The 24,667-nt window shown below is 39.0% G+C and overlaps 1 protein-coding gene across 3 annotated transcripts; it reads right to left on the reverse strand.

Moving 5' to 3' along the window:
• Window positions 1–205: 205 nt before the first annotated feature.
• IKZF5 (IKAROS family zinc finger 5) lies at window positions 206–24,665 on the reverse strand. 3 transcript variants are annotated; one of them, XM_043597780.1, is made up of 5 exons: window positions 24,552–24,665; window positions 22,943–23,091; window positions 7,725–7,930; window positions 5,527–5,709; window positions 206–4,308 (listed from the first exon to the last, which is right to left on the reverse strand). In XM_043597780.1, the coding sequence occupies exons 3-5, from the start codon at window positions 7,855–7,857 to the stop codon at window positions 3,365–3,367; spliced, it is 1,260 nt and encodes a 419-aa protein (XP_043453715.1). In that variant the 5' UTR covers window positions 7,858–7,930; window positions 22,943–23,091; window positions 24,552–24,665; the 3' UTR covers window positions 206–3,364. The 3 variants fall into 3 exon arrangements, with proteins under 3 accessions (XP_043453715.1, XP_043453716.1, XP_043453717.1); XM_043597781.1 differs by lacking the exon at window positions 22,943–23,091 and having other exon boundaries at window positions 24,552–24,661; XM_043597782.1 differs by lacking the exons at window positions 22,943–23,091; window positions 24,552–24,665 and having other exon boundaries at window positions 7,729–7,834.
• Window positions 24,666–24,667: the final 2 nt, after the last annotated feature.

A 24,667-nucleotide genomic window follows, 5' to 3' on the forward strand; every position in this document is an offset into this window, starting at 1 on the left:
AAGGAAGAAGACAAGACGTGGATACATGGAGCTGTTTTTGTTTTTAACTCATGTGACAGATCTTCTCATGGGTAAGGCATTCTACAAATTCAAACCAATGTAGCCATAACCCCCCCCCCCGCCTTTTTTTTAATTAACAGTTTACATACGGGAAAATTACTAAAAACCTAACTGGACCCTAGTTTTCAAAGAAGAAAAATCGAGATCAATAGAAGTGTTATTTTTTTATTCATGTATTACAAAAGCAAAGCTTAATTCACAATATGAACTACAGACTAGATATGGTTATTTCGGCATCAAACTGCTCTCTGGAATCCCTAAACAATGTAGTGTTTTGCAACCATACTCAGGTTTTATGTTTTGCATATAAAATATGTTCTTTACATCAAAGTACATATGAACAAAAACAAGTTGTAGAAATCATAATCCCTCTAATAAGATCATTTAATGAAAAAGTCCTTAGCAGGGAATTTCTTTAAAAATAATACATCCACTTGATAAATATCTTTGTAAAACTTAAAATGAAGTTTATCTCAACATTTTTAAAGGAATATCCCCTTTGTCAAACAATTCTGCAGATAAATGGCAAACACTTATTTCTAAAATGAAATAGCAGTGGCTAATATTCAAAGTAAAAGTCTAGCCTTTACTTGAATTTCAAGAAGTTGTAGCTACATACGAGATTAGTAAAATCTGAAACGAAATTATTCCCTGTTAATCGCTTCACAGTTTCTTAAAAAAATATTAGTGGAGATAAATTATCTATGAACTTTAAAAATCTAAACTTATGTTCACTGAACAAAAATAATTTTAGTTTCAGAGCATTGCCTGTTCACAGCAAAGTACTATAAATAGTTCACGTTCAACTTTTCCTAGCAGCTCATTTCTATAAAATATTTGATTAAAAATAAAATGGGAGAAACATATTCAACACTTAATGGAAGATAGTATCATCTTTCCATGTATAAAATTTAACTCACAGAAAATTTAAATAAAATCCTAAATCTTTTTAAAAAATACAATACTAAAAAAGTTTCTAAGGTAGATTTGATTCAAAAACTTTAGTGCATTTAGAATTAATTGTAGCGCTCAAGCACTGACGCCTTTGGAACACGGACTGTGCTCTTTTAAGTCCTAGGAAAAGTAGATTTCTAATTCTAGTTTATAATTATGAAAAAAAAGATATTCTCTGTTTAAGTTAAAATGTACCTTCAAAACATCTATCTTTAGTTGTCAGAAAAAAGTGTTTGTCACTATTGGGCCCAGAATATAGAGTTGTTAAACTGGTTTTAATGAGAGAGTCCTTCCTCTTTCTTTAATGAAATCTCTCATTTTCTATCTCAGAGTATTGCTTTCGTTTGAATTGCAAAAGCTTCCAAATGACGGCAACCTGTTTCTCCTGGCAATAAAAAAATACTAGAGCCAAGTCAGATTTGGAAATGGTTGCATGAACGTGGATCTGAGCGGTGAGTGAGTGAAGCTACAAGAGAAATACAATCGTAGATGGCACAAGCCTCAGATCTGACAAGGAAGAGAGTTATTGACAGTTTGGACAGACTCCTTGCTGCTCTCTCAACAATGCTGCTGAGATTAGTTTCAATTGGACATTAAACCACAAGAACTCCTTTTACTGGCTTTCTAGCATTTGGAAGGGAGGGCAGAAGATTCATTAAGTTGGCACTTGGGGGTTCTGGGGACATACACTGTCCGTGTTTCCCTTTTAGTTACTATAGATGAGCTGAGGTCTTTTTTGCTTATTAAATGCTTAGTAGTTAGGATATTCTCCTTAAGAAGCCAATTAGTAACACTTTGTAAGATCTGAACCAAATTAAAAAATCAAACTTTTGCAAAGTACACAGAAACCAGCAGTTAGTAACAATATATTTTATTGTTTGACCAAACCCTCTTCAGAGTAAGCTAGTTATTACACAATATAAAAACAATAGCCTCCTATTCAAAATTATTCTAGATTTAGCAAGTCTTATTTTTGTAAACAAATTAAATACCACATTTAACTGCATCTTCTATTTTCCTACTTTTTGTACCCTATCCTACTAAGGCGGCGATTCAGTCTCCGTATAGTTTTGTCACTGTACACGAAAAACTGGCAGGACCTGCAAATAAGCATTACAACTTGAATTCACAGCAGATCTTTTACATGGCCAATTCTGAACGAAAAACCAGAATTTGCTCTGCACACACGTTCTCATTTTTTTAAGTATTACTTCACCACCACATTTTCCCATGTGTTACTATACCACCTCTTCTCAGAAATTATGGACGATGAATGGACAGAGGGCAGGAAATGGACATTTCAGAGATTCTGTGTGTGTGTGTGTGTGCGCGCGTGCGCGTGTACATGTGTGTAAAGGACTGCATTTCCGAGGATTGAGATGGATGAATTCCACTGTACCTCTTTGGTCATCAAAGGAATAGAAGGAATAACAGAGTCTCAGTATATTTATCAACCTCGCCTGACAATAATGATGTCAGAATGGAGAATTTAAATGAAAGGTTCAAATTAAAAGAAACAAAAAGGCATCTTTACAGATAATCCTCTTATATTTCTAGCACTCTCCTGTATTTACCTGTGGCTTTTGCAATAAACCAGCATAAAAAGATAGGTGTTTAAACTGGAAATGGAATAAACAGGTATTTTAAATATTAAGCCCATTTTCAATTTAAGTTTCATTTCTTTTCAGAACTTTTACCTCATGTTTTTATAGCTTTAATTTGAAAGGAATGCACTATTACATTTCCCCTTATGGAGAACAAAATCTACACAAAGTAGTTCTGTGATTATCAGTTGAAACGAAAGCACGGCTTCAACTTCAGCAATGTGAACTAAACAGCATGTCAGTTAAGAGTGTTGTTAAAGGCAATTCCTCTCTGAAAACACTGAAATAAGCTGTTAATAGACTTTGGAAGAGGCGGTAATTTTACCATGCTGATTCATGGCAGAAATTACCTAGCTGCAATGTGTATGTTGAAATACCAAGAGTAGCAATAAGCTTTGAAGATTTTATGGACCATAAATATGGGAAATTTAAATGAATACCTGTTAGGATTATGACTGCACTCCAATTCTCAAATGTCTAAATGAAACGAGAAAATAGACCCCAATGTGTCTAACTGTTCTAATACATAAGTGACCCTCACCAGATTTTTATGGGGAGAAGAAAAAAAAAAGGAGAAAGTTTTGTTTCCACTGTCAAACTTACATTCTATAAATATGTAGATAGACTTTAAATTAGCAGACATCTTATTAGGAATGACCCCACCCCCAGAAAAACAAAAACAACAATAAACAAAACGATAAAACACAAAGGTAAAACCAAGGAAAGCATAATGTGATTACTTTCAATCAGTGTTGGTTATGTTGTCCCCTTGCAAAATGACAGGCAAAATCATACTTGTTTTTACATTTGCAGCCACATATGTTACACTGGAAAGGATTTTCATACCCATGACATCCCATGTGAATAGTGTAAAGGATGTTGTCGGCGAAGTACATATCACAGTGCTGGCAGTGGTGCAGGAGCTGAGGGTCCTGGACCGGCAGCGTGGGAGCCGGAGTGCTCGGCTGGCTGTTCCCTAGGCTGGGGGTACTGGTGTGGGCACTCGGTTCGCTGCTCGGACCTGCCACCGGACTGTAGTTCCTCTGGCTGTGGGGCGGCCGAGGCTCAGGGCTCGTGGGGGAGGAGCTCTGAGGAATACTCGCGGACACGGCGGCAACGACCGCTTGGGCAGAGGGCTGCTGCATCATGAAAGGCTTCTCATCGGGGCAGGGGACCACGTCGGGGGAGGCGGGGTTTTGGTTCTCCGGCGGTAAACTGGACAACTGTCCTGCCAGAGTCGAGAGCTGATTTAAAGGGTTGTCAACCATGAGTTCTTGTGGGTCCCTTGGCAGGCCACCCGTTGGTGCGGTTTTTGCCATACTTTCATACGAGTCGGTCTGGATATTTGGGATTTCATGGGTAAAGTCGTTAAGGTAGTCTGGCTTCTGAACCACCATGGAAGGTGGACTTAAGTTGATTAGTGCTCTTCTGCTATAGCCCAGATTGCTTGTTTTCTTCTGTAAAACTCCCCACATTTTCTTGCTGCTTAAGGAAGACCTAGTGCCTTTAATTGGTACCATTTTATGCTTGCGCCTTCGATGATGGGACAGGTTACTTCGATCACTGCAGCGGAAGGAACATAATTCACATTTGTATGGTTTTTCTCCTGTATGGGAACGCATGTGGGCTTCCAGATGGCGCTCGTAAGCAGATGCAAATGGACATAAGTGACACCTATGAGGTTTCTCACCTGTTTAAAAAGAAAAATGGGGGAGAAACTGCAAAGGTAGCTCATTTGTGGAGAGTTTCATGTTTTGTCCGTTCACTAGATTTAGAAATTGTTCACGTTTCTTTGCAAAGAAACCTGTAGGCTTAAATAAAGCTTAAGAACTCTTCAGCCACAATTTGAGACATAGAGATCCATTCTCTTAGTCAATATCATGTAAAAGTTGTTGTGGCTTCAGCTGGCATTTTGGGAAAGAAGAGCAAAACTGACAGTACCCTGTATAACAGTGACTTTACCAAAAGTATGCCTCAGTTATGTGTTTATGTACACACCTGTACACGAGCACTTCTCCATACATACTCATACACACACACACACATACCCCTTCTTCAGAAAAAAAATACAAAAAGCCTTTCTAAAAAGTCCTTCTATTAAATAGAAAGCTCAAAATGGAAATGAGTTTCCTAGTCCAAGTATGAGTTATGCCAAGTGTCCCTTCAAAATGGCCAGTGCTTTACCTCTACCTTCCTCCTTCTCCTCTTCAGCTGCCAGAGGGGACAATTTGAGTTAGTGCCCTTAGCTGGAAATAGTGTAAAATAAGTATCTGGAGTATGAGATTTGGAGTCATTAATTTAACAAATTAAGTACTGAATACTTACTATGTGTCAGCTGCTCTTTTAGGCTCTGTGGGCACCAAGAGGGCCCTGCCACAAACCCTGTCCTCAGAAGGGGTCTAGGTCAGCACCACATAGCATGAGAAACCACAGGCACACAGCTGGGACACGTGACCAGGGCTTGCCCAGGGCAGGCACAGCTAGGAGGGTTTCTCAGGAAGTGGGGTGGCTACAGCAAGCCCTGCAGATTAGCAATGTAGTCTGTGACTGTATAAATGCCTTGTCCCTGGTCGGCAACTGAAACATACTAAGGGTGAAGATAAAAACATTTTATCACTTCACATACTATCAGCATTAACCTGCCCAGCCTGAGAAGCAGATAAATGTTGAGAGATTACTTGGAACACGAAGAAAGATGGCTAAGGAGGGGGAAGCTCTAGAAGGGGCCTTACTTCCTCTCATTATGCTATTGTTTTGAAAAAATAGAGTAACTTCTCCATTTATCCATACCTTGTTATCAGCCATCAATGTTAAACTATTAGAACTATTTATAGGACGCATCAACCTGCCTTCCTTGGCCCCTCTCCCACCCCCAAACAAATGCCTTCTCCAGCTGTTTCTCCATTACCTGTGTGGATTCTAATGTGTTCAATAAGCCGGGCTGTTCCTTTGCTGGCATAGTTGCAGTACCGACACTTGAGCTTCCCATCAAAGGTCCTTTCAAACCCGTCTACTAACATTCCTGAGTTTTCATCCAGAGAAACTTCAACAGATGGGTGATCGAGTCCATTTTGATCACCATCTGTTCCAGCTATAAACAAAGTATAGCAAAAGAAATTATGCATCTCAGAATCAACGCAATTTAGCATTTTGGTTTTGAGTGGTAAAAAAATCATAAATTGATAGTTAATTTAGCACAAAAGCTAAACTCGTAAGCTACAGACTTTCACTTTCTGAACTGAGGTTAATTTCACACAAAAGCAGTATCCTGTTTTTGAGAACCTTTTATAGGGGGATCTCAAATTACTTACACATACATTTTATCAGTCCTCCACAGGCTTCTGAAGAAGAGAGCTGAGTATTATCCTAATGTGACAGGTGAGGAGACAGAGGGGAGTAAGGAGTAATGGCAAAGTTACACACGTTTAAGATTCTAGCCACTTCTACAAATACTATAACTGGCAGTCATGGTAATCTCCCCAATCCTAACTCTATTTACTGTAGTCTAAAGCAATTAATGTTGAGTTTTGCACTGTTCCACTTGGTTTATGCACATGTTCTAGAGGCTGGGATGCATTTAGGATCTTAACATTCTAAATAAGCACATAAAGGAAGATAGTCTGATACCTCTGAATGTTAGAACTGCAAGAATTTGAAAGCTAAAAGGTATCGGTCTGGCCCTTTGTTTTTAATGTGATCCGACTACTTCTTTGTATCTATAAAGAAACTGAAGGGGCAAGTGCTCCTAATCAGGAAGACCAGAAAGCAGTGGGGACTACAAGCCTTTTCTCTTGGATCCCAGTCCAGGAACCTATAAACTCAAGTGTCAGAAGGGACATTTTTGGTGCTGCAACTTCATGGGCAAAGCACTTCTACTGCATCCCCAGGAAATAGCAGTACTATTTGTGTGAACACGTCAAGCCGCCTCCTCCACTGTTTCCTCCCTGCTTCACCAGGAGAAAAGTGATCTTGCTGGTCGGTGAAAACCCAATATCCAACAGTGCCACAGCATGGGAGGGACAAGGCTGTGTCCCCCTCTCTGATTTCTCTCTCGAGCCGGTGACTCCAAAGATTTAATGTGCATGTGTATGAATCACATGAGGAGCTTTTTAAAATACAGACTGATTCAGTAGATCTGCACTGGGAACTGACATTTTACACTTCTGACAAGCTCCCAGATGATGCCTGGCCACTGCTGTTGGCCCCTAGACTACAGGCCACAGACCATCTTCATCAGGGGTCAGCAAACCTCCCATAAGGATCAGAGAGTAAATATTTTGTGGCTTTATGGGCCACATGTTCTCTATCACAACTACTCAACTCTGCTGTTATAGCACAAAAACAGCTATAGAAAACATGTAAACAAGCAAATATAGCTCTGTTTCAATCAAATGTTACTTACGGATGCTGATGTCTGAATTTCATATAATTTGCACATTAGAGTATTGTTTTGGTTCCCCCCCACCACCATTTTCAAATCTAGAAATCTCTCTTAGTTTGCAGGTCATATAAAAACAGTTAGCAGTCCAGGTGGGGTCCGTGAGCTGTGGTTTGTTGACACCTGAGCTACGTTCAGAAATAAATTCCAGTGTGTTTGGTAAGCAAACAAGATAAAGTCTGTCTGTAACAGGCCCAAACGGGTTGCTTTCTCTATTCCAGTTTGCTGTCTAAATGGGTAAACAGGTCAGCGCTTTCTTCATTTTAAGAGAGAAAAAACAGAAACCCCCATCATGTCTCTGGTCTAATCCAGATTTCCTAATGGCCAAATCCTTTGTGTAGTGAAGCTGATGTTAGACCCCCTTGGGTTCCTTGTGTCGACAGTTAGCTACTAGAACTTATAAGATGGGAAAGATATTTGGAACTCCTAACCTTCCAATGAGACCATAATGCCTCTCTAGACCATGTTAGGCCCTTGGGGAAGCCTCATTCTCCCTCAACAAAAATCTGACATGTGTAAAGAGGAAAACAAACTGTACTGTATCTTTCTAAGTAAAGATGGAATGATTCATATTAGTCAATAGTGGTCTTCATCATATGCATAGCTATATACAAACATTAACGTATTTATGAAAAGTGAATTAATTAATAGTATTAAGATGAGTCTACCTCCCTGAAGAGCCTCTGCTTCTTTATCCCCACTAACTGATCCAGAAATCATATTCACATGATGAGTCTGTTGAGTCAGATATTCCTGGAAATCTTTCACGAAGTCCAAAGGCTCTGGTTTCTTTTCACCCATCTTTACTTTTTTCTTTTTCTTTCTTTCTTTTTTTATTTATTTTTATTTTTTTGAAGTTTACAGTTCGTTATGCCTAGGGGGAAAAAAAGTGAAATAATTTCACACTATTTAGTGAGATCCAATATGTATTAAAACAACAGTGACAAAGATTACTATGTTCAAGGAATTAAACAAAGCTACAAAGAACACAGTACCTGCCTTTCAATATCTTACTATTTTCTTGGTGAACTAGATAAGACATACAGAAAATGTTGAATATTTAATATATTTAATATTTAAATAAACTAGGATTCAAACTTAGTCTTAAAGGATGGAATGAAATTACAAAGACAGAAAATAAGAGAAAATAAGTCCAGATGAAAGAAACAGGCACATCAGCAGGATTATCAATGGAGACAGTCAAAAAAAACCAAGTGGCTCAATCAGGGCCAGAGAGAATTTTCTGGATGATGGACATATTACATATCTGCATTGCCCAATACAGTTGCTACCAGCCACACACAGCGATGAGTACTTAAAGTGTGGTGAATACAAATGACCTGAGTTTTTAATTTTATTTAATTTAAACTGAAATAGCTACATATGGCTAGTGACTATCATTTTGGACAGTAAAGGCTCTCAAATCATAGGGTTCACATGGATGAATACTCTAGAAATAAAGGTGATCTAGAACAAGGGGTGGTAAACCTTTTCCATAAAAAGGCAAGACAGTAAGTATTTTAGGCTTTGTAGGTCATAAGGTTTCTGTCGCAACTACTTAACTGTCATTATAGCTGAAAGCGGCCATAAAAAACGCGAATAAATTGAGTATGGCTGTGTTCCAAAATAAAGCTTTATAGAGGCAGGCCTTAAGCCAGGTTTGGCCTACATGCCATAATTTCCCTGACCCCTGCCCTAGAAATCCAAATCACCACCTCTGCCGCTACCCATCATGCTATGAGAATGGAGGGAAAAAATTAAGAAAGAAAACAAAAAATCTGATGCTCATGTAAAGTATCATATAAGATTTTGTAACCACAAACTAAACCGATCCTCACATAGGTATAATTATGGCCCAAATTCAGAAATCAAATAATGAAAAAGTTTTCTAGTAAAAACAAGATAAGGAAGTCTAGCACCTAGGGGACAAAAGTCTTTTCTTCCAGTAAAAATATTTTTATGCAAATGTCTAAGGTCTTGTTAAATAGATCTTCTGCTAAATTTTTTTCCTCATTAAATATTCCAACTATTTAATGAGTTATTTCTATCTAAAAACACTTATCTTTGAAAGCCAGATGATTCATTCAGTAGAATCAATCTAAAGATTAGTCACTTCTCAATATGTAAGTTTAACATTTTCTCAAAGCCCGGCATACACACAGAAGAGCACATAAATCCTAAGGGTAGAGCTCAATGAATTGTCATACACTGAATGCATCCATGAAGTCAGCATCCACATGGAGAAACAGAAGGCCACCCACATCCTGGTAGCACCCCGGCACACCTTCCTGTGCTGGTCCCTGAGTCCCAGCAAGGACCCTGCGACCTCTGAAATTGCTATGGCACAGGGTTTGCAGATATCAGCTTTAGATAGTGCAAAATGGTTTTTCAAAGCGCTTAAACCAGTTTACACTCTCACCAGCAGTGAACAAGAGCTCTCTTGCTCTACATCCCTGCCAACACACAGGTATTTATTGCTTTTTTCATTGTAGCCATTCCAGCACATATATGGTGGTATCACACTGGTTTTAATTTCTATCCCTTGATGATTAATGAAGTTGTGTACTTTTTATGTTAATTAGCCATGAAGACACCCTCTATTTTCATACCCAGTGATAGCTTTCAAGTCTTTTGCTTATTTTTCTAATAGGTAAGAGTTCTTTGTAATATTCTGGATATGAGCTCTTTATTGGATATGTGGATTTCAAGCGTCTTCTCTCACTCTGTTTGCCTTTTCACTTTCCTAAAGATAACCTCATGAACACAAATTCTTAATACAGTCCAACTTCCCCATTTCTTTCCTTCACATTTAGAGTTGTGTCCTTACCAATATCTTACTTGAGGATGTTCTTCTGTAGTTTCTTCTAAAAACTTTACTAGTTTTTTTTTTTTTTACCTTTCATATTTCATCTGGAATTTGTGTATGTATAGTGTGAGGTGAAGAGTCAAAATATACTTTTTTCCCAAAGAGATGTCCTAGCAACACGCATTTCATAGACTAGCCTTTCTCCACTAGATTCTATTATCACCTTTCTAAATCAGGTGATTATATATATGTGGCTCTATTTCTGGATTCTCTATTCTGTTTCACTGGTCTATTTTTGTCTATGCTCACACACCACGTGGTCTTTTTCTTTTTAACAATTTAATTTTTATTTTCTTTTGAAAGTTAGTGATGCATGGGCAGAGTCTACACATACATATTTGCATTTGGCTGATGAAAAGAAAAGTTTCAAGAAAGTGCACAAGAAATAAAGGGCGCCAAGCACAGATGGCAACCACATTAAGAACTAAACAAACAAACCTACTCCAGTGTGATTCAAACTGCAGTGGTGGACGGGACTGTCAAATCCATAGAATCTTAAGAGCTGGAAGAAAGTTTAGAAATCGAGTCCTCCCCCTCCTCCTTCATGATATAATTCCCCCCTCTATGATCTTATGACCAGCTAGATCCTCTTCATTACATCCCTAGTCAGCAATTCTCTTCTCCCCCCTATAGCTAACATGTCTGCTGAACTCAGTCATCCCTTAAATGGCATGATAATTTTTTTTAGATTACTTCTGAATTTTTTCTAGGAGGTGTCACAAATTATGGTATCCGCTCCTGCATTAAATATCAGAGAATCTTCTAAGGATGGAAGGAGCAGGGGGCATGTAAACAACCTCCTTTGACTGCTATTTAGATGTTTCAAAGAGCTAAATATTTCAAAAGTTATTTCAACCAAATGGAGATTTACACAATACATGTATGTCTCCAAACAGTTTTTTTTAACTAAATGGGATTTTTAGTAGATATTCTGATAGTTTTACTATATTAGGTATTTATACACACACACACACACACACACACACACACACACACACACACACATTTTTAGTGATTCATCACTTACATATAACACCCAGCACTCATCCCAACAAGTGTCCTCCTTAATACCCCTTGCCCCTTTAGCCCATCCCCTCACCCAACACTCCTCCAACACCACTGTTCTCTGTATTTAAAAGTCTCTTATGGTTTGTCTCTGTTTTTATATTGTTTTTGTGTCCTTTCCCTTATGTTCATCTATTTTGTATCTTAAATTTCATGAGTGAAATTTGTCTGAATATTTGTCTGACTTACTTCATTTAGCATAATATACTCTAGTTCTATCCACATTGTTGCAAATTGGAAGATTTCATTCTTTTTGATTGCTGAGTGAGATTCCATTGTATATATACCACATCTTCTTTATCCATTCAGTCGATGGACATATGGGCTCTTACCATACTTTGGCTATTGTTGATAGTGCTGCTATAAACATTGGAGTGCATGTGCCCCTCTGAATCAGCACTCCTGTATCCTTTGGATAAACACCTAGTAGTGCAATTGCTGGGTCGTGGGGTAGATCTATTTTTAATTTTTTGAGGAACTCCATACTGTCTTTTGGAGTGGCTGCACCCATCTGCATTCCCACCAGCAGTGCAAAAGGGTTCCTCTTTCTCCACATCCTCACCAACATGTTGTTGCCTGAGTTAATTTTAGCCATTCTGACAGGTGTGAGGTGGTAACTCGCCGTGGTTTTGATTTTTATTTTCCTGATGAGTGATGTTGAGCATCTTTTCACGTGTCTGTTAGCCATCTGGATGTCTTCTTTGGAAAAGTGTCTATTTATGCCTTTTGTCCATTTCTTCATTGGATTATTTGTTTTTGGGGTGTTGAGTTTGGTTAGGTTCTTTATAGATTTTGGATACTAACCCTTCATCTGACATGTCATTTGCAAATATCTTCTCCCATTCCGTAGGTTACTTTTGCTGTTTCCTTCACTGTGCAGAAGCTTTTTATCTTGATGAGGTCCCAATAGTTCATGTTTGCTTTTGTTTCCCTTGCCTCCAAAGACATGTTGAGTGAGTTGCTACAGCTGAGGTTGAAAAGGTTGTTGCCTGTTTTCTCCTGTAGGATTTTGATGGATTCCTGTCTTATGTTTAGGTCTTTCATCCATTTTGAGTTTATTTTTGTGTATGGTGTGAGATAGTGGTCCAGGTTCATTCTTCTGCATGTCGCTGTCCAGTTTTCCCAACACCATTTGCTGAAGAGACTTTTTTTTCCATTGGATATTCTTTCCTGCTTTGTCAAAGACTAGTTGGCCATACATTTGTGGGTCCATTTCTAGGTTCTCTATTCTGTTCCAGTGATCTATGTGTCTGTCTTTGTGCCAGTACCATACTGTCTTGATAATTACAGCTTTGTAATACAGCCTGAAGTCCAGAATTGTGATGCCTCCAGCTTTGGTTTCCTTTTTCAGGACTGCTTTGGCTAACTGGAGTCTTTTCTGGTTCCATACAAATTTTAGGACTGTATGTTCTAACTCTGTGAAATGCGGGTGTTATTTCGATAGGGACTACATTGAATATGTAGATTGCTTTGGGTTGTATCAACATTTTAACAGTATTTGTTCTTCTGATCCATGAGCATGGAATGTTTTTCCATTTCTTTGTGTCCTTTTCCATTTCTTTCATAAGCTTTCTATAGTTTTCAGCATATACATTTTTCACCTCTTTGGTTAGGTTTATCCCTAGGTATTTTATGGTTTTTGGTGAAATTGTAAATGAGACTGATTCCTTGGTTTCTCTTTCTGCTGCTCCGTTATTGGTGTATAGAAATGCAACTGATTTCTACACATTGATTTTATATCTTGCGACATTGCTGAACTCATGAATCAGTTCCAGCAGGCTTTTGGTGAGTCTTTTGGGTTATCCACATAGAGTGTCATGCCATCTATGAAGAGTTAGTTTAACTTCTGCCTTGCCAATTTGTATGCCTTTTATTTTTTTGTGTTTTCTGATTACTGAGGCTAGGACTTCCAAAACTATGTTGAATAACAGTGATGAGAGTGGATATCGACTTTAGATCGTGTTCTTGACTTTAGAGGGAAAGCTCTCAGTTTTTCCCCATTGAGAATCATATTCATGGTGGATCTTTCATATATGGCTTTTATGATCTTGATGTCTGATCCTTCCTTCTATCCCTACTTTCTGGAAGGTTTTATCAAGAAAGGATGCTGTATTTTGTCAGATGCTTTTTCAGCATCTATTGAGACAATCATGTGGTTCTTATCCTTTCATCACAATGTGATGTATCACATTGATTGATTTGTGGATATTGAACCAACCCTGCATCCCAGGAATAAATTCCAGCCGATCATGGTGAATAATTCTTTTAATGTATTGTTGGATCATGTTTGCTAGTATTATTGAGAATTTTCCCATCCATGTTCATCAGGGAAATTGGGTCTGTAGTTCTCCTTTTTAGTGGGGTCTTTGGTCTGGTTTGGTTTGAAATCAAGGTAATGCTGGCCTCATAGAATGAGTTTGGAAGTTTTCCCTCCATTTCTATTTTTTGGAATTGCTTCAAAAGAACAGATGTTAAGTCTTGTTTAAATGTTTGGTGGAATTCCCCTGGAAAGTCATCTAGCCCTGGACTCTTGTTTGTTGGAAGATTTTTGATTACTAATTCAATTTCTTTCCTGGTTATAGGTCTGTTCAAATTTTCTACTCCTTGTTTCAGTTTTGGTAGTTTGGATGTTTCTAGGAATTTGTCCATTTCTTCCAGATTGCCCAATCTGGTGGCATATGATTGCTCATAATATTCTCTTATTATTGTTTGCATTTCTGCAGTATTAGTTGTGATCTCTCCTATTTCATTTGTGATTTTATTTATTTGGGTCCTTTCCTTTTTCTTTTTGAACAATCTGGCCAGGGTTTATCAATTTTGTTAATTCTTTCAAAGAACCAGCTCCTGGTTTCATTGACCTGTTCTACTGGTTTGGTTTTGTTTTTTTTTTTTAATTTCAATATTATTGATTTATGCTCTATTCTTTATTATTTCCCATCTTCTAGTTTTGGGCTTTATTTGCAGTTCTTTTTCCAGCTCTTGTAAGTGAAGGCTAGGTTGTATATTTGAGACCTTTCTTCCTTCCTTGAGAAGGCCTGGATTGCTATATACTTCCCTCTTATGACCACCTTTGCTGCATCCCAGACGTTTTGGGCTGTCATGTTTTCATCTCCACTGGCTTCCATGTACTTTTGAATTTCCTCATTAATTTCTTGGTTAACCCATTCATTCTTTAGTAGGGTGTTCTTTAATCTCCAAGTATTTATGGTCTTTCCAAATTTTTTCTTGTAGTTGACTTCAAGTTTCATAGCATTTTGGTTTAAAAATATGCACAGTATGACCTCTATCTTTTTGTACTTGTTGAGGGCTATTTGTGTCCCAGTATGTGATCTATTCTGGAGAATGTTCCAGGTGCACTCAAGAAAAATGTGTATTCTACTGCTTTAGGATGAAATGTTCTGAATATATTTGTTAAGTCCATCCAGTCCAGTGTATCATTCAAAGCTAGTTTCCTTGTTGATTTTCTGCTTAGCTGATCTGTCCATTGTTGTAAGTGGGGTGCTGAAGTCCCCTACTATTATGGTATTATCACCAATGAGTTTCTTTATGTTTGTGGTTAATTGATTTATATATTTGGGTGCTTCCACATTGGGGGCATAAATATTTACAACTGTTAGATCTTTTTGGTGGATAGACCCCCTTAATTGTGATATAATGCCCTTCTTCATCTCTTGTTACAGTCTCTATTTTATTTTAAAATCTAGTTTCTCTGATATAAGTATGGCTACTCCAGCTTTCTTTTGAACACCATTAGCATGATAGATGGTTCTCCATCCCCTTACTTTTAATCTGCAAGTGTCTTTAGTTCTAAAATGGGTCTCTTTTAAGCTGCATATAGATGGGACTTGATTTCTTACCATTGTGATACCCTATGTCTTTTGATTGGAGTTTTTAATCCATTGACATTTAGAGTGAGTAGTGAATAAATTCAGTACCACCGTGTTGCTGTTTCTGGTGATGTTCTCTGGTCCTTTGTAGTCTTTGTTGTGTCCAATCTTTTTTGTTTCATTTCATCTTTTATCCACTCAAAGACTCCCCCTTAAAATTTCTTCCAGGGCTGGTTTAGTGGTCATGAACTCCTTTAGTTTTTGTTTGTCTGGGAAACTCTTTCTCTCTCCTATTTTGAATGACAGCCTTTCAGGATAAAGAATTCTTGGCTGCATATTTTTCCAATTCAACACATTGACTATATCCTACCACTCCTTTCTGGCCTGCCAAGTGTCTGTGGATAACTCTGCTGCAAACCTGATTGGTCTTCCCTTATAGGTTAAGGCTAATTTTTTCCCTTGCTGCTTTCATAATTCTTTCCTCATCTGTGTATTTTGTGAATTTGACTATAATACGCCTTGGTGATGGTCGGTTTTTGCTGAATCTAATGGGAGATCTTTGTGCTTCTTGGATTCTGAACTCTGTGTCCTTCCCCAGATTAGGAAAGTTTTCTGCTATGGTTTGCTCACATAAACCTGCCCCTTTTTCTCTCTCTTCATCTTCTGGAACCCCTGTGATTCAGATGTTATTCCTTTTTTTTTTTTTTTTTTTTTAACGTTTATTTATTTTTGGGACAGAGAGAGACAGAGCATGAACGGGGGAGGGGCAGAGAGAGAGGGAGACACAGAATCGGAAACAGGCTCCAGGCTCTGAGCCATCAGCCCAGAGCTCGATGCGGGGCTCGAACTCACGGACCGCGAGATCGTGACCTGGCTGAAGTCGGACGCCCAACCGACTGCGCCACCCAGGCGCCCCAGATGTTATTCCTTTTTAATAAGTCACTGAGTTCTCTAAATCTTGTATCATGTTCTTTTGCCTTTGTTTCCCTCTTTTTTCTCTGCTTCATTATTCTCCATAATTTTGTGGTCTACTTCCTCCATCCTTGCCATCATGGCGTCCATTTGAGACTGCATTTTGCTTGCAGCACTTTTAATTTCGTCCTGACTAGATTTTACTTCTTTTATCTCTGCAGAAAGGGATTGTATGTTTTTTTCAACCCAATCTAGTATTCTTATTATCATAGTTCTAAATTCTAGTTTAGACATTTTGCTTATATCTGTGTTGATTAAGCCCCTGCCTGTCATTTCTTCCTGTTCTTTCTTTTTGGGTGAATTCCTTCATTTGTCATTTTGGAGGAATAAGAAAGTTAATGAAATAAAAGTTAAAAATTAAAAACAAAACAAAAAATGAAATAAAAGAAGTTTGATCCTAGGTGTGTTTTGGTCTGCTTGTTGAAAGGTTGATAAAATAGTGTAAAAAAAAAAGGGCAAGAAAAGAAAAAAAGAAAAAAATGTTAAAAAATGTATTTTTTATAAGCCCTAAATATTTTATTTATTAGATTTTTTTTAAACATTTATTCATTTTGGAGAGACAGAGAGACACAGCGTGAGTGGGGGAGGGGCAGAGATGGATGGAGACACAGAATCTGAAGCAGGCTCCAGGCTCTGAACTGTCAGCACAAAGGCCGACACAGGGCTCAAGCTCATGAAGCATGAGTTCATGACCTGAGCTGAAGTTGGATGCTTAACCAACTGAGCTACCCAGGAACCCCTAAAAATTTTTAAACTTAAAAAAAAAAATTTATATAATAAAATAAAACGAAATAGAATGAAAAATTTTTAAAAATAAAAAATAAAGTAAAAAAACAAAAAAAGAAAAATACATTTTTTTCTTTCTGTATCCATGCAAAATAAAATGAAAAAAAAAAACCAATTTACACAAAACCAGAAGCAGAAAAATAAATGAACCAGCAAACAGAATTAAATCCAAATGAAGTTACATCCAATTACCCCTAGAACTCAAACTATGACGTACTCTATAGTCTGTACACTAAGCAGGTAGAGGGACTTGTTCTAGGAGATATGCTCGGAGGGAGCATTTGGGCAGGGCTTGGTGTAATGGCTCCATTCTCCACTAGGTAGCGCTGCTTAGCTTACTGAGGTGGATCGGTGTGGTGCCCATGTGTGTGTGCAGGAGATAGAAATGGCTTTACCCAGCTCCCTAGTCTCTGGCACAGGAACTTCATGCTCTCACCAACCCATGATCAAGCACCCCTCCTTTGTCTCAGGCCTCCGTCCACTCCCCACCTCTACTCTGTCCATGTCCAAGCTGTCTGCCTACCAGGCGGCACCTCCCTCCAGAGTTTTGATCCCAGGTGGGGTTGTGTTTCAAAACCCCACACTTTGGGGTGCCTGGGTGGCTCAGTCAGTTACATGTCCAACTTCGGCTCAGGTCATGATCTCGCGGTCCGTGAGTTCAAGCCCCGCGTCAGGCTCTGTGCTGACAGCTCAGAGCCTGGAGCCTGTTTCAGATTCTGTGTCTCCCTCTCTCTCTGACCCTCCCCCCGTTCATGCTGTGTCTCTCTCTGTCTCAAAACTAAATAGACGTTAAAAAAAAAAAATTGTTTTCAAAACCCCACACTTTGAGAGAACCCTGTGGCTTGGACCCACTATGACTCTCTGGGGGAAGGTCTTGCTGCACAATGGCCAGTTGCCTGCTGGCCCCAGAAAACGTTTGTGTGATCATGCAGCCACAGGGATTCAGAGATTGTGGCAAATCACAATACCCAGCTGGCGTCAGGTTTCACTACACTCTGGCATGTATGTCCCAATACCAGCAAACGTGTCTGCTCTCCAGAGTCCACTGGGACCTTTGTCTGTGGGAAGGCCGTATGGCCTCACCAAATGCTCTCCAAGCAGGGGAACCATTTCTCCCCATGTGGCATGCGGACCCCTCAGACCCTGCTGCCTGCTCCTGGGGATTCGCCCTATTTCCTCACCAGAGCACCACCAGCCACTGGGCTCCAGAACTTCAGACTCTGTGCTCCAATGTTTATAGAATCCTGGTGGTATTGAAACCCTCTCCTTTCTTCCTGTCAATGGTTTTGGGGAACAGATTTCTTGTTCAGTCCCCTGTGTTTTCACTCTTCCTCTCTCTTTCTCTAGCTACTTTCGAGGGAGTGTTTTTCCTGCACTCTCCCAATGCACCACACTCTCCACCTTTCTCTGTCCTCTCTCCACAAAAACAGCTCCCTACCCTCCGCTGCATTTGTCTTCCCCAGTTCACCTCTCTGCACTGCATACCTGCCGAGTTCTGTGGCTCAGGTTATGCAGACTGTTGTGTTAATCCTCAGATCAATTTCCTAGGTGTGCAAAATGGTTTGGTGCTAATCTAGCTGCACTTCAGGGATGAGACAAACTGAGGATCTCCATGCCGCTTGCCTAATAATAATTAGGCAGTCCTACTAATAAAAATCTTAATAACTCAGGTACTAAGGTCCACCAGTACGTTTTTCTTCTTCAAGAATGTCTGGACTAGTCTGGGTACTTTTCAATCTGTTTTCCAAAGCATGAACTGTGGAGTTGAGAAATGAGAAGGCTCCATGACAGCACATTTCCCAATTAACAGCAGCTTGATTGATATTTTAAGACCAAAACTTCTGTTTTAACTAAAGAGAACTCTAATAGATATAGACTAACCCTTAACTATGTCACTCCTGTAGCATGCTGTACTATACAATACTGCAGTGATATTTTAGGAACTAATGGAAGGACACAGGGCAGTTTTTGGTTTCCCTTATTTACTGGCCCCAGAATGATTTTTATTTAATATCTGTATTTCTTGTCTTTCTATCTCCTCACATCTAACTTGTTCTTTATTCTGAACATATCTATCCAAGTAAGGATGTGCAAATGACCAAATTTTCACTGTTCTTAATGCAACATTTGTGAATAGTTCTTTTACTCCCTTCTTAGAAGATGTTTAGGGGTTTTTAAAAGGTATTGTTATTGCTACATCTTTTCATTGTTTTCTAGAAAGTTGAGGCCACTGAAAGTCCATCCTCTAGATAAACAGAGTATTACGGTATTAGGCCAAACGTACTAACTTGAAGACTCTAAACAGAAACTTCTCTCAGCCACAGTTTCTTATTTTGTAAAATGGGATAGTACCAACTGGCAATGCTGTTTTAAGTTTTACAGGTATGTATACGTAAAGTATCTCACAACCTGTGTAGCATACGGCATGTTCTCAGACAACAGTAGCTATTTTGCAGCAAAAAAATGGTTATACCCGAGGTCAAAAAATTCTTCCTGTCCCAGATTTTTTTTTCCCTTTTTCTCAGTTCATCAACTGAGCATCATAAGCTATCATTTTATATATATGTTCTTTAGTTACAATGAAACACACATGGTCTACCCTCGTCTCATTAATTCCCATAGCCCAAATTGCGATTTCCCAAACTCATATCTTATTTTACTCTCTTAGGCCACCTCTTTAAATCATTTGCTTTAGTCTGGCTCAACTTTCTCAGTCTTAAGGATCATTGTTGGTTTCTGAACAAGTTTGTTTCAGTTACTTTTTCCCATCTTACCATGCTTATCTAAACTGGTTCTCTCTGCTTCCTAATCAGTGTATTACTAATTGTTCCATGACTATTGTTGATTCTGCTCATTTGTCCTTTAAAATTTAACCTTTGAGGGGCGCCTGGGTGGTTCAGTCGGTTAAGCGTCCGACTTCGGCTCAGGTCATGATCTCGCAGTTCTTGGGTTCGAGCAGCGCATCGGGCTCTGTGCTGACAGCTCAGAGCCTGGAGCCTGCTTCCGATTCTGTGTCTCCTCTGTTCCTCCCCTGCTCACGCTCTGTCTCTCTCTTTCTCAAAAATAAATAAAGATTAAAAAAAATTTTTTAATTTAACCTTTGATCAGGGGCAAAAAAAAAAAAGTGAGCCAGTCAGCTCCAATGAAAAAGGTTATTAAGAATAAGATCAACAGGGGCGCCTGGGTGGCGCAGTAGGTTAAGCGTCAGACTTCAGCCAGGTCACGATCTCGCGGTCCATGAGTTCGAGCCCCGCGTCAGGCTCTGGGCTGATGGCTCAGAGCCTGGAGCCTGTTTCCGATTCTGTGTCTCCCTCTCTCTCTGCCCCTCCCCCGTTCATGCTCTGTCTCTCTCTGTCCCCAAAATAAATAAACGTTGAAAAAAAAAAATTAAAAAAAAAAAAAAAGAATAAGATCAACAATAATTGGTAGTAAGATGATAACTCAATAAAAGGGAAAGGGAAAAAAGGACAACAAAACACACACGGGTGGGAAACAGTGTAAAGATATACATAAAAAGGTATGAAATACAGCAGACAGATTAATCAAATGAGTTCCAGAAAAATAAAAAGATAAGCCAAGAGAAATGTTTTTCAAAAAAATAACAATCAAGAAATTCCAAAATTAAAGATGTCTTTCAGACAGAAAGGGATCATAGAGTGCAAAACAGAACCTATGATAATAAAATAACAGACACATTTTGAAATTTTAAAACCTCAAAGAAGATAAAGAGAACATAAAACTACTCAGAGGAAAAAAAGGCAATCTACCCACGTAAAAAAAAACCAATCAGACTGATATCTGAGTGTCAAACAGTAGGTGCGAGAAAACAGCAGAGTAATCATTCACTCAAATTTAGAATGTTTAAAATTCCTCAAGTTGATATAGGGTATCTTCCAAAAATCTACATCACAATTAACAGAAAATTTAGTTGCATTCCCTTTGGAATCAAGAACAAGACAAGGATGCTTGCTATTACTACTGCTACTCAATAAAGTACTAGAGGTAGAGGCCCCCCACAATAAGAGGAAAAAGAAATAAAAGGGATGAGGATTGGTAAGGCCCTACAGATTGTCTGTATCCTAATCATAAAAGTTGTAATTAAGAAAGAAATCCTGGTATTTACATTACAACTTAGCATCACTTCTTGCTAATCAGTTCATATGAAAACTGAGATGTGTCCACTGGAAAATATCTGAATATGCTTTGATAGTCTTCAAAAAGCAAGATAAATCTTACCAACTCCTGATTAGAAGGCCTAACATTGCTATGGTACAACATGTGACCATGCAGAAAAAAAAATGCGTGAGATTGCCAGTAAGCAAGCAGAAGAAAATGGTATTTTTATACATGCATCTCAAGTTTTAAGAACACAAATGAACCTAATTACAGAGGATGGCTGGCATATTTTGACAGTCTTGGCTATTATCACATTGTCACATTATAAATTTCACTGCGTTCTCTGCCATAAATTGTGTGATTTTCAATCATAATGCATGATGGACTTTAAAAAAAAAGAATGCCTATGAAAAAAGGGAAGATCACAACACTGTAAATATGGGGAGAAAACTGTTCTTAAATTAGAGTTTTAAATATATTGATGAATTTTAACCTCTGATATTTCTGCAATGGTTCAGAAATTACGTGTCATTCCATCCCTAAGCATTTTTTATGCTCCCTTGACCTATATCACATCTATCTCTCTCACACCCTCTCTTACTTTCTCTCTCTCTTTTGCACACGCGCATGTACACACACACACACACACACACACACACACACACACACACACACACACACACGACAGGCCCTTGCCTAAATCTGAATGGAGTCTTTGGTTCAAAATCCAGCTCTCTCCATCTCAAGCCACTATTTCTAATCAACAGTAAATAGAAAAAGAACAATAACTGAAACTACGGAACACTTCCTAATATCAAAAGAAAATAAAGGTTTCATATCCAAACCCTCTTCCTGTCTTTAATAATCATCAGTCTCTGAAAGTTTAATCTAAGAACTTCACAAATTAACTGAAATCTGGAGATGCCCCTAAGACACTGATAAATTTAAAAACCTCTCCAAACATACCATAAAAATCTACTTTAAGAAATCAGCAAACTATAATGTTTTTACTGGAGGTATCTTTTCCACAAGCCATGAATTCAACACCTTGGGACTTGTTAGCCAAAATATAACTTACACAAAATTTCAAAATGGAAGATCATGTCATCAGAAAAAGAAACATATTTGAATTCTCCAATTTTATTACAGATTTGGGTGGTGTATTCCTAACCTGACCTATTCTTTCTACTAAATGATATCGAATTATATCAACCATGGAAGAATTATTCCCATTCCTTATGATACGGCAAAACTTTTGTGTCTCCCCTGTGATTACTCTGATAAAAGTTAAGTTGGGTCTAGTATGGTACCCCCCCGGGGTGTAGGTACATGTCTGTATAAACTGGGTAGAATGTACCTTAACCATTTTTATGCCAATAGTTTCTCCCAAATTACCCATTCGAGGCTCAAAAATAAGGTTCTTACAAAACAGCCAGAGGCTACCCAGTGAAGGAAAGAAGCATTTAAGAAACAAACTTTGGGATCCCAAAAGAACATGAAAACCTCTTCACCTTCAAGCAGGTAACTTAAAACGATTCTCCAACCTTTCTTGGTTTCTGATATTGGTGTATGAAGTTTTCTGATATTTGTTTTTCAGTCTCACACTATAAATGGAAGCTGTTGATACACATACAAGTGCACACACATAAACCCTCTCTTAACCAGGAGCTAACAAAACAGGCATCATGATGTGAATTAGAAGACAGCCACAACCATGAAACAGCAGTGACATAAGAACCAGAAGAATTCTCTATGACCTACCTTCCCCCCAAAGTCTATCTTTTTTATTAGCTATGGGAAATTTTTGAAAACAACATGATACAGGAATAGAAATATCTATTTTATTCACCTACTCTTTGGGGGTTACTAACCATAAGGTAGAAAACTGAGCAACCAACTTACTTATACAACAGCTTAATTTGGTGGTTAGGTATGCCTCTACAAAAGTGACTGCAGCTTAATAGATGTGCTTATTTTTATGGCCTAATAATTACAGTCACTGAAAGATTTACTTTGCCATGGAATACACATCAATGGAGAAAGAAGCCTGACAAATGAGGACTGATTTGTAGAGAGAGTGACGCAGACTCTTCAAAGATAATTAGGACACATTTCCTTCGATTACAGAATCGTCCAAAACAAATTCTTTGAAAGCAAAGAGGGACATTATAAGGCTTTGAGAAATCAGAAAACATAACATAAAAGTAAAACATAAAGTCAGAAGATATCCAAAACAGGAGCTACACACTCTAACCTTTTCACCCCAAATCAGTTCCTCCTTTTTCTTGCCACTCCAACATTGATGAAATGAAGAGTAATCGAAATTTACTCTGGAGACACACCAAGGGACTCCAAAAGGCCATGGAGGGAATTTCAACTAAAATTGAAAAGCCATACAGAGTTCTGCAAAGAAAAGCACACCACAAATCAAAACCTTTATGACAAAAAGTTAACTAGCATCTACAGGTTTAAGCTAAGAAAATAACCTGTGCCAATTTTAAAATTCCCAGAAAACTAAACTAGTAGATAATGAAAGAACAAAGCAACAAGTTTATTTCAACAAAAGCTACAAAGAACCACCGAAGGCTAACAAGCACTAATTTGACTTGTTCCACCCACTGGTGGATTTCTTAAGATTTCGTTTTGGCAAATTCTCAATAATGTTTATTTTCTTAAACTCAACTTATGAATTTCATTTGTGCACAGTATTGTACACTTACAGAGTCAGGCTTAGTACTGCTGAACAACTACAGTTGCATAAAAATAATGCACTAGTCCTAGGGAAACATTTGTGGGAAAGGGCTAAAAAGGAAACCTCCAAGCACACCCCACAAGGAACGAACACTTGATTCCCCTCTTTATTATGCTCTCTATCGCAATCCCAAACACGTAGGGTTTTCTAGGACACGGTTTGAACCCGTAGGGGGCAAAAAAACACCAAACATCTCAATTCCCCATAACGATTTCCCAACAATATATTAATCAGTAGCTGTTGAAGGCATGTCATAAATTAAAATAAAATGCAATTTTAAAACTAACTATCCAGGTGTTTAAAATTTTGTTTTAAATAAGTTTTGTTTCTTCAAAACCGAATTTTCCTTAGATCTCACAATTTAAAGTACCTTTATTTCTTCTCCCAATTGTCACTTCCCATTAGGGTTCCCAATAGTACATTAAGGGGACACTACACGGGCCACGTGGTCAGTGGTAGCTGGAACCGGTTTAACCTCAATTCAAATTCAGTTACAGAGCACTTAATAGTTGCACGGCTTGGTTACCCGCACTACAGACAGTTTATTAAGCCTGCGTGAACTTGAATGGGTCTTCGCTGCAAAGCCGTCCCCAAACCTCACATCTCCCAAAATGAGAGTGCATAAACAGTAGAAACTAACCCAGGCAGGACCATTAGATAACAGAGGTTTTAAAAGTCCTCCCAAGGAGCAGCCCAGGACTGGCGTCGGGGCAGCATCCTCATAAGGATTCGGAACACTTAGGAGTCCCGCGCCTCGTCTAACCCCCAGGCCCTGGGACCCGGTGAAGACGCAAACCTCGGGGAGACCCCCGCACGACCACCTGTCAGAGCGAGAAGCAGCTCCCTACCCAGGAGTCTCCAGCCCCTGCCTACAGGCGCCGCTCCCTCGGGGCTCCCGGAACCGAGAAACAGCACATTCCGCACTCGGGCCAAGAACACCCTGGGTCGTGACCCTGCTGACCGACCGACCACGCCCAACCTTCCGCTGAGACTGAGTCCCGAGCGGGGTCAGCCGGCCCGCTGCGAACTCGACTCTCGTCTCCCGCCGCTCCTTCTTAACTGTCCTGCTCAGCTGTGTCGCCGCCTTCCGAGCCGGAAGCCTGCTACTTACCACCTGACCACCGCACCGAGTAACTCCCACCGCCTTGTTTAATGCCGCTACCGTCGCCGCCGCCGCCGTCTTCGTCACCGTCGCCGCCGCCGCCATGTTTGTTGTGTCTCCGACTC

Source organism: Prionailurus bengalensis, chromosome D2 (genome assembly GCF_016509475.1).
Source record: "Prionailurus bengalensis isolate Pbe53 chromosome D2, Fcat_Pben_1.1_paternal_pri, whole genome shotgun sequence".
Classification (NCBI taxonomy): domain Eukaryota; kingdom Metazoa; phylum Chordata; class Mammalia; order Carnivora; family Felidae; genus Prionailurus; species Prionailurus bengalensis.

Coding starts and splice junctions, on each gene's coding strand:
- IKZF5 (XM_043597780.1), bottom strand. CDS start 7,857: ATGGGTGAAAAGAAACCAGAGCCTTTGGACTTCGTGAAAGATTTCCAG. Junction 5,710..7,724: donor AGCAGAGGCTCTTCAGGGAG/GTAGACTCATCT, acceptor CTTTGTTTATAG/CTGGAACAGATGGTGATCAA. Junction 4,309..5,526: donor ACACATTAGAATCCACACAG/GTAATGGAGAAA, acceptor CTTTTTAAACAG/GTGAGAAACCTCATAGGTGT.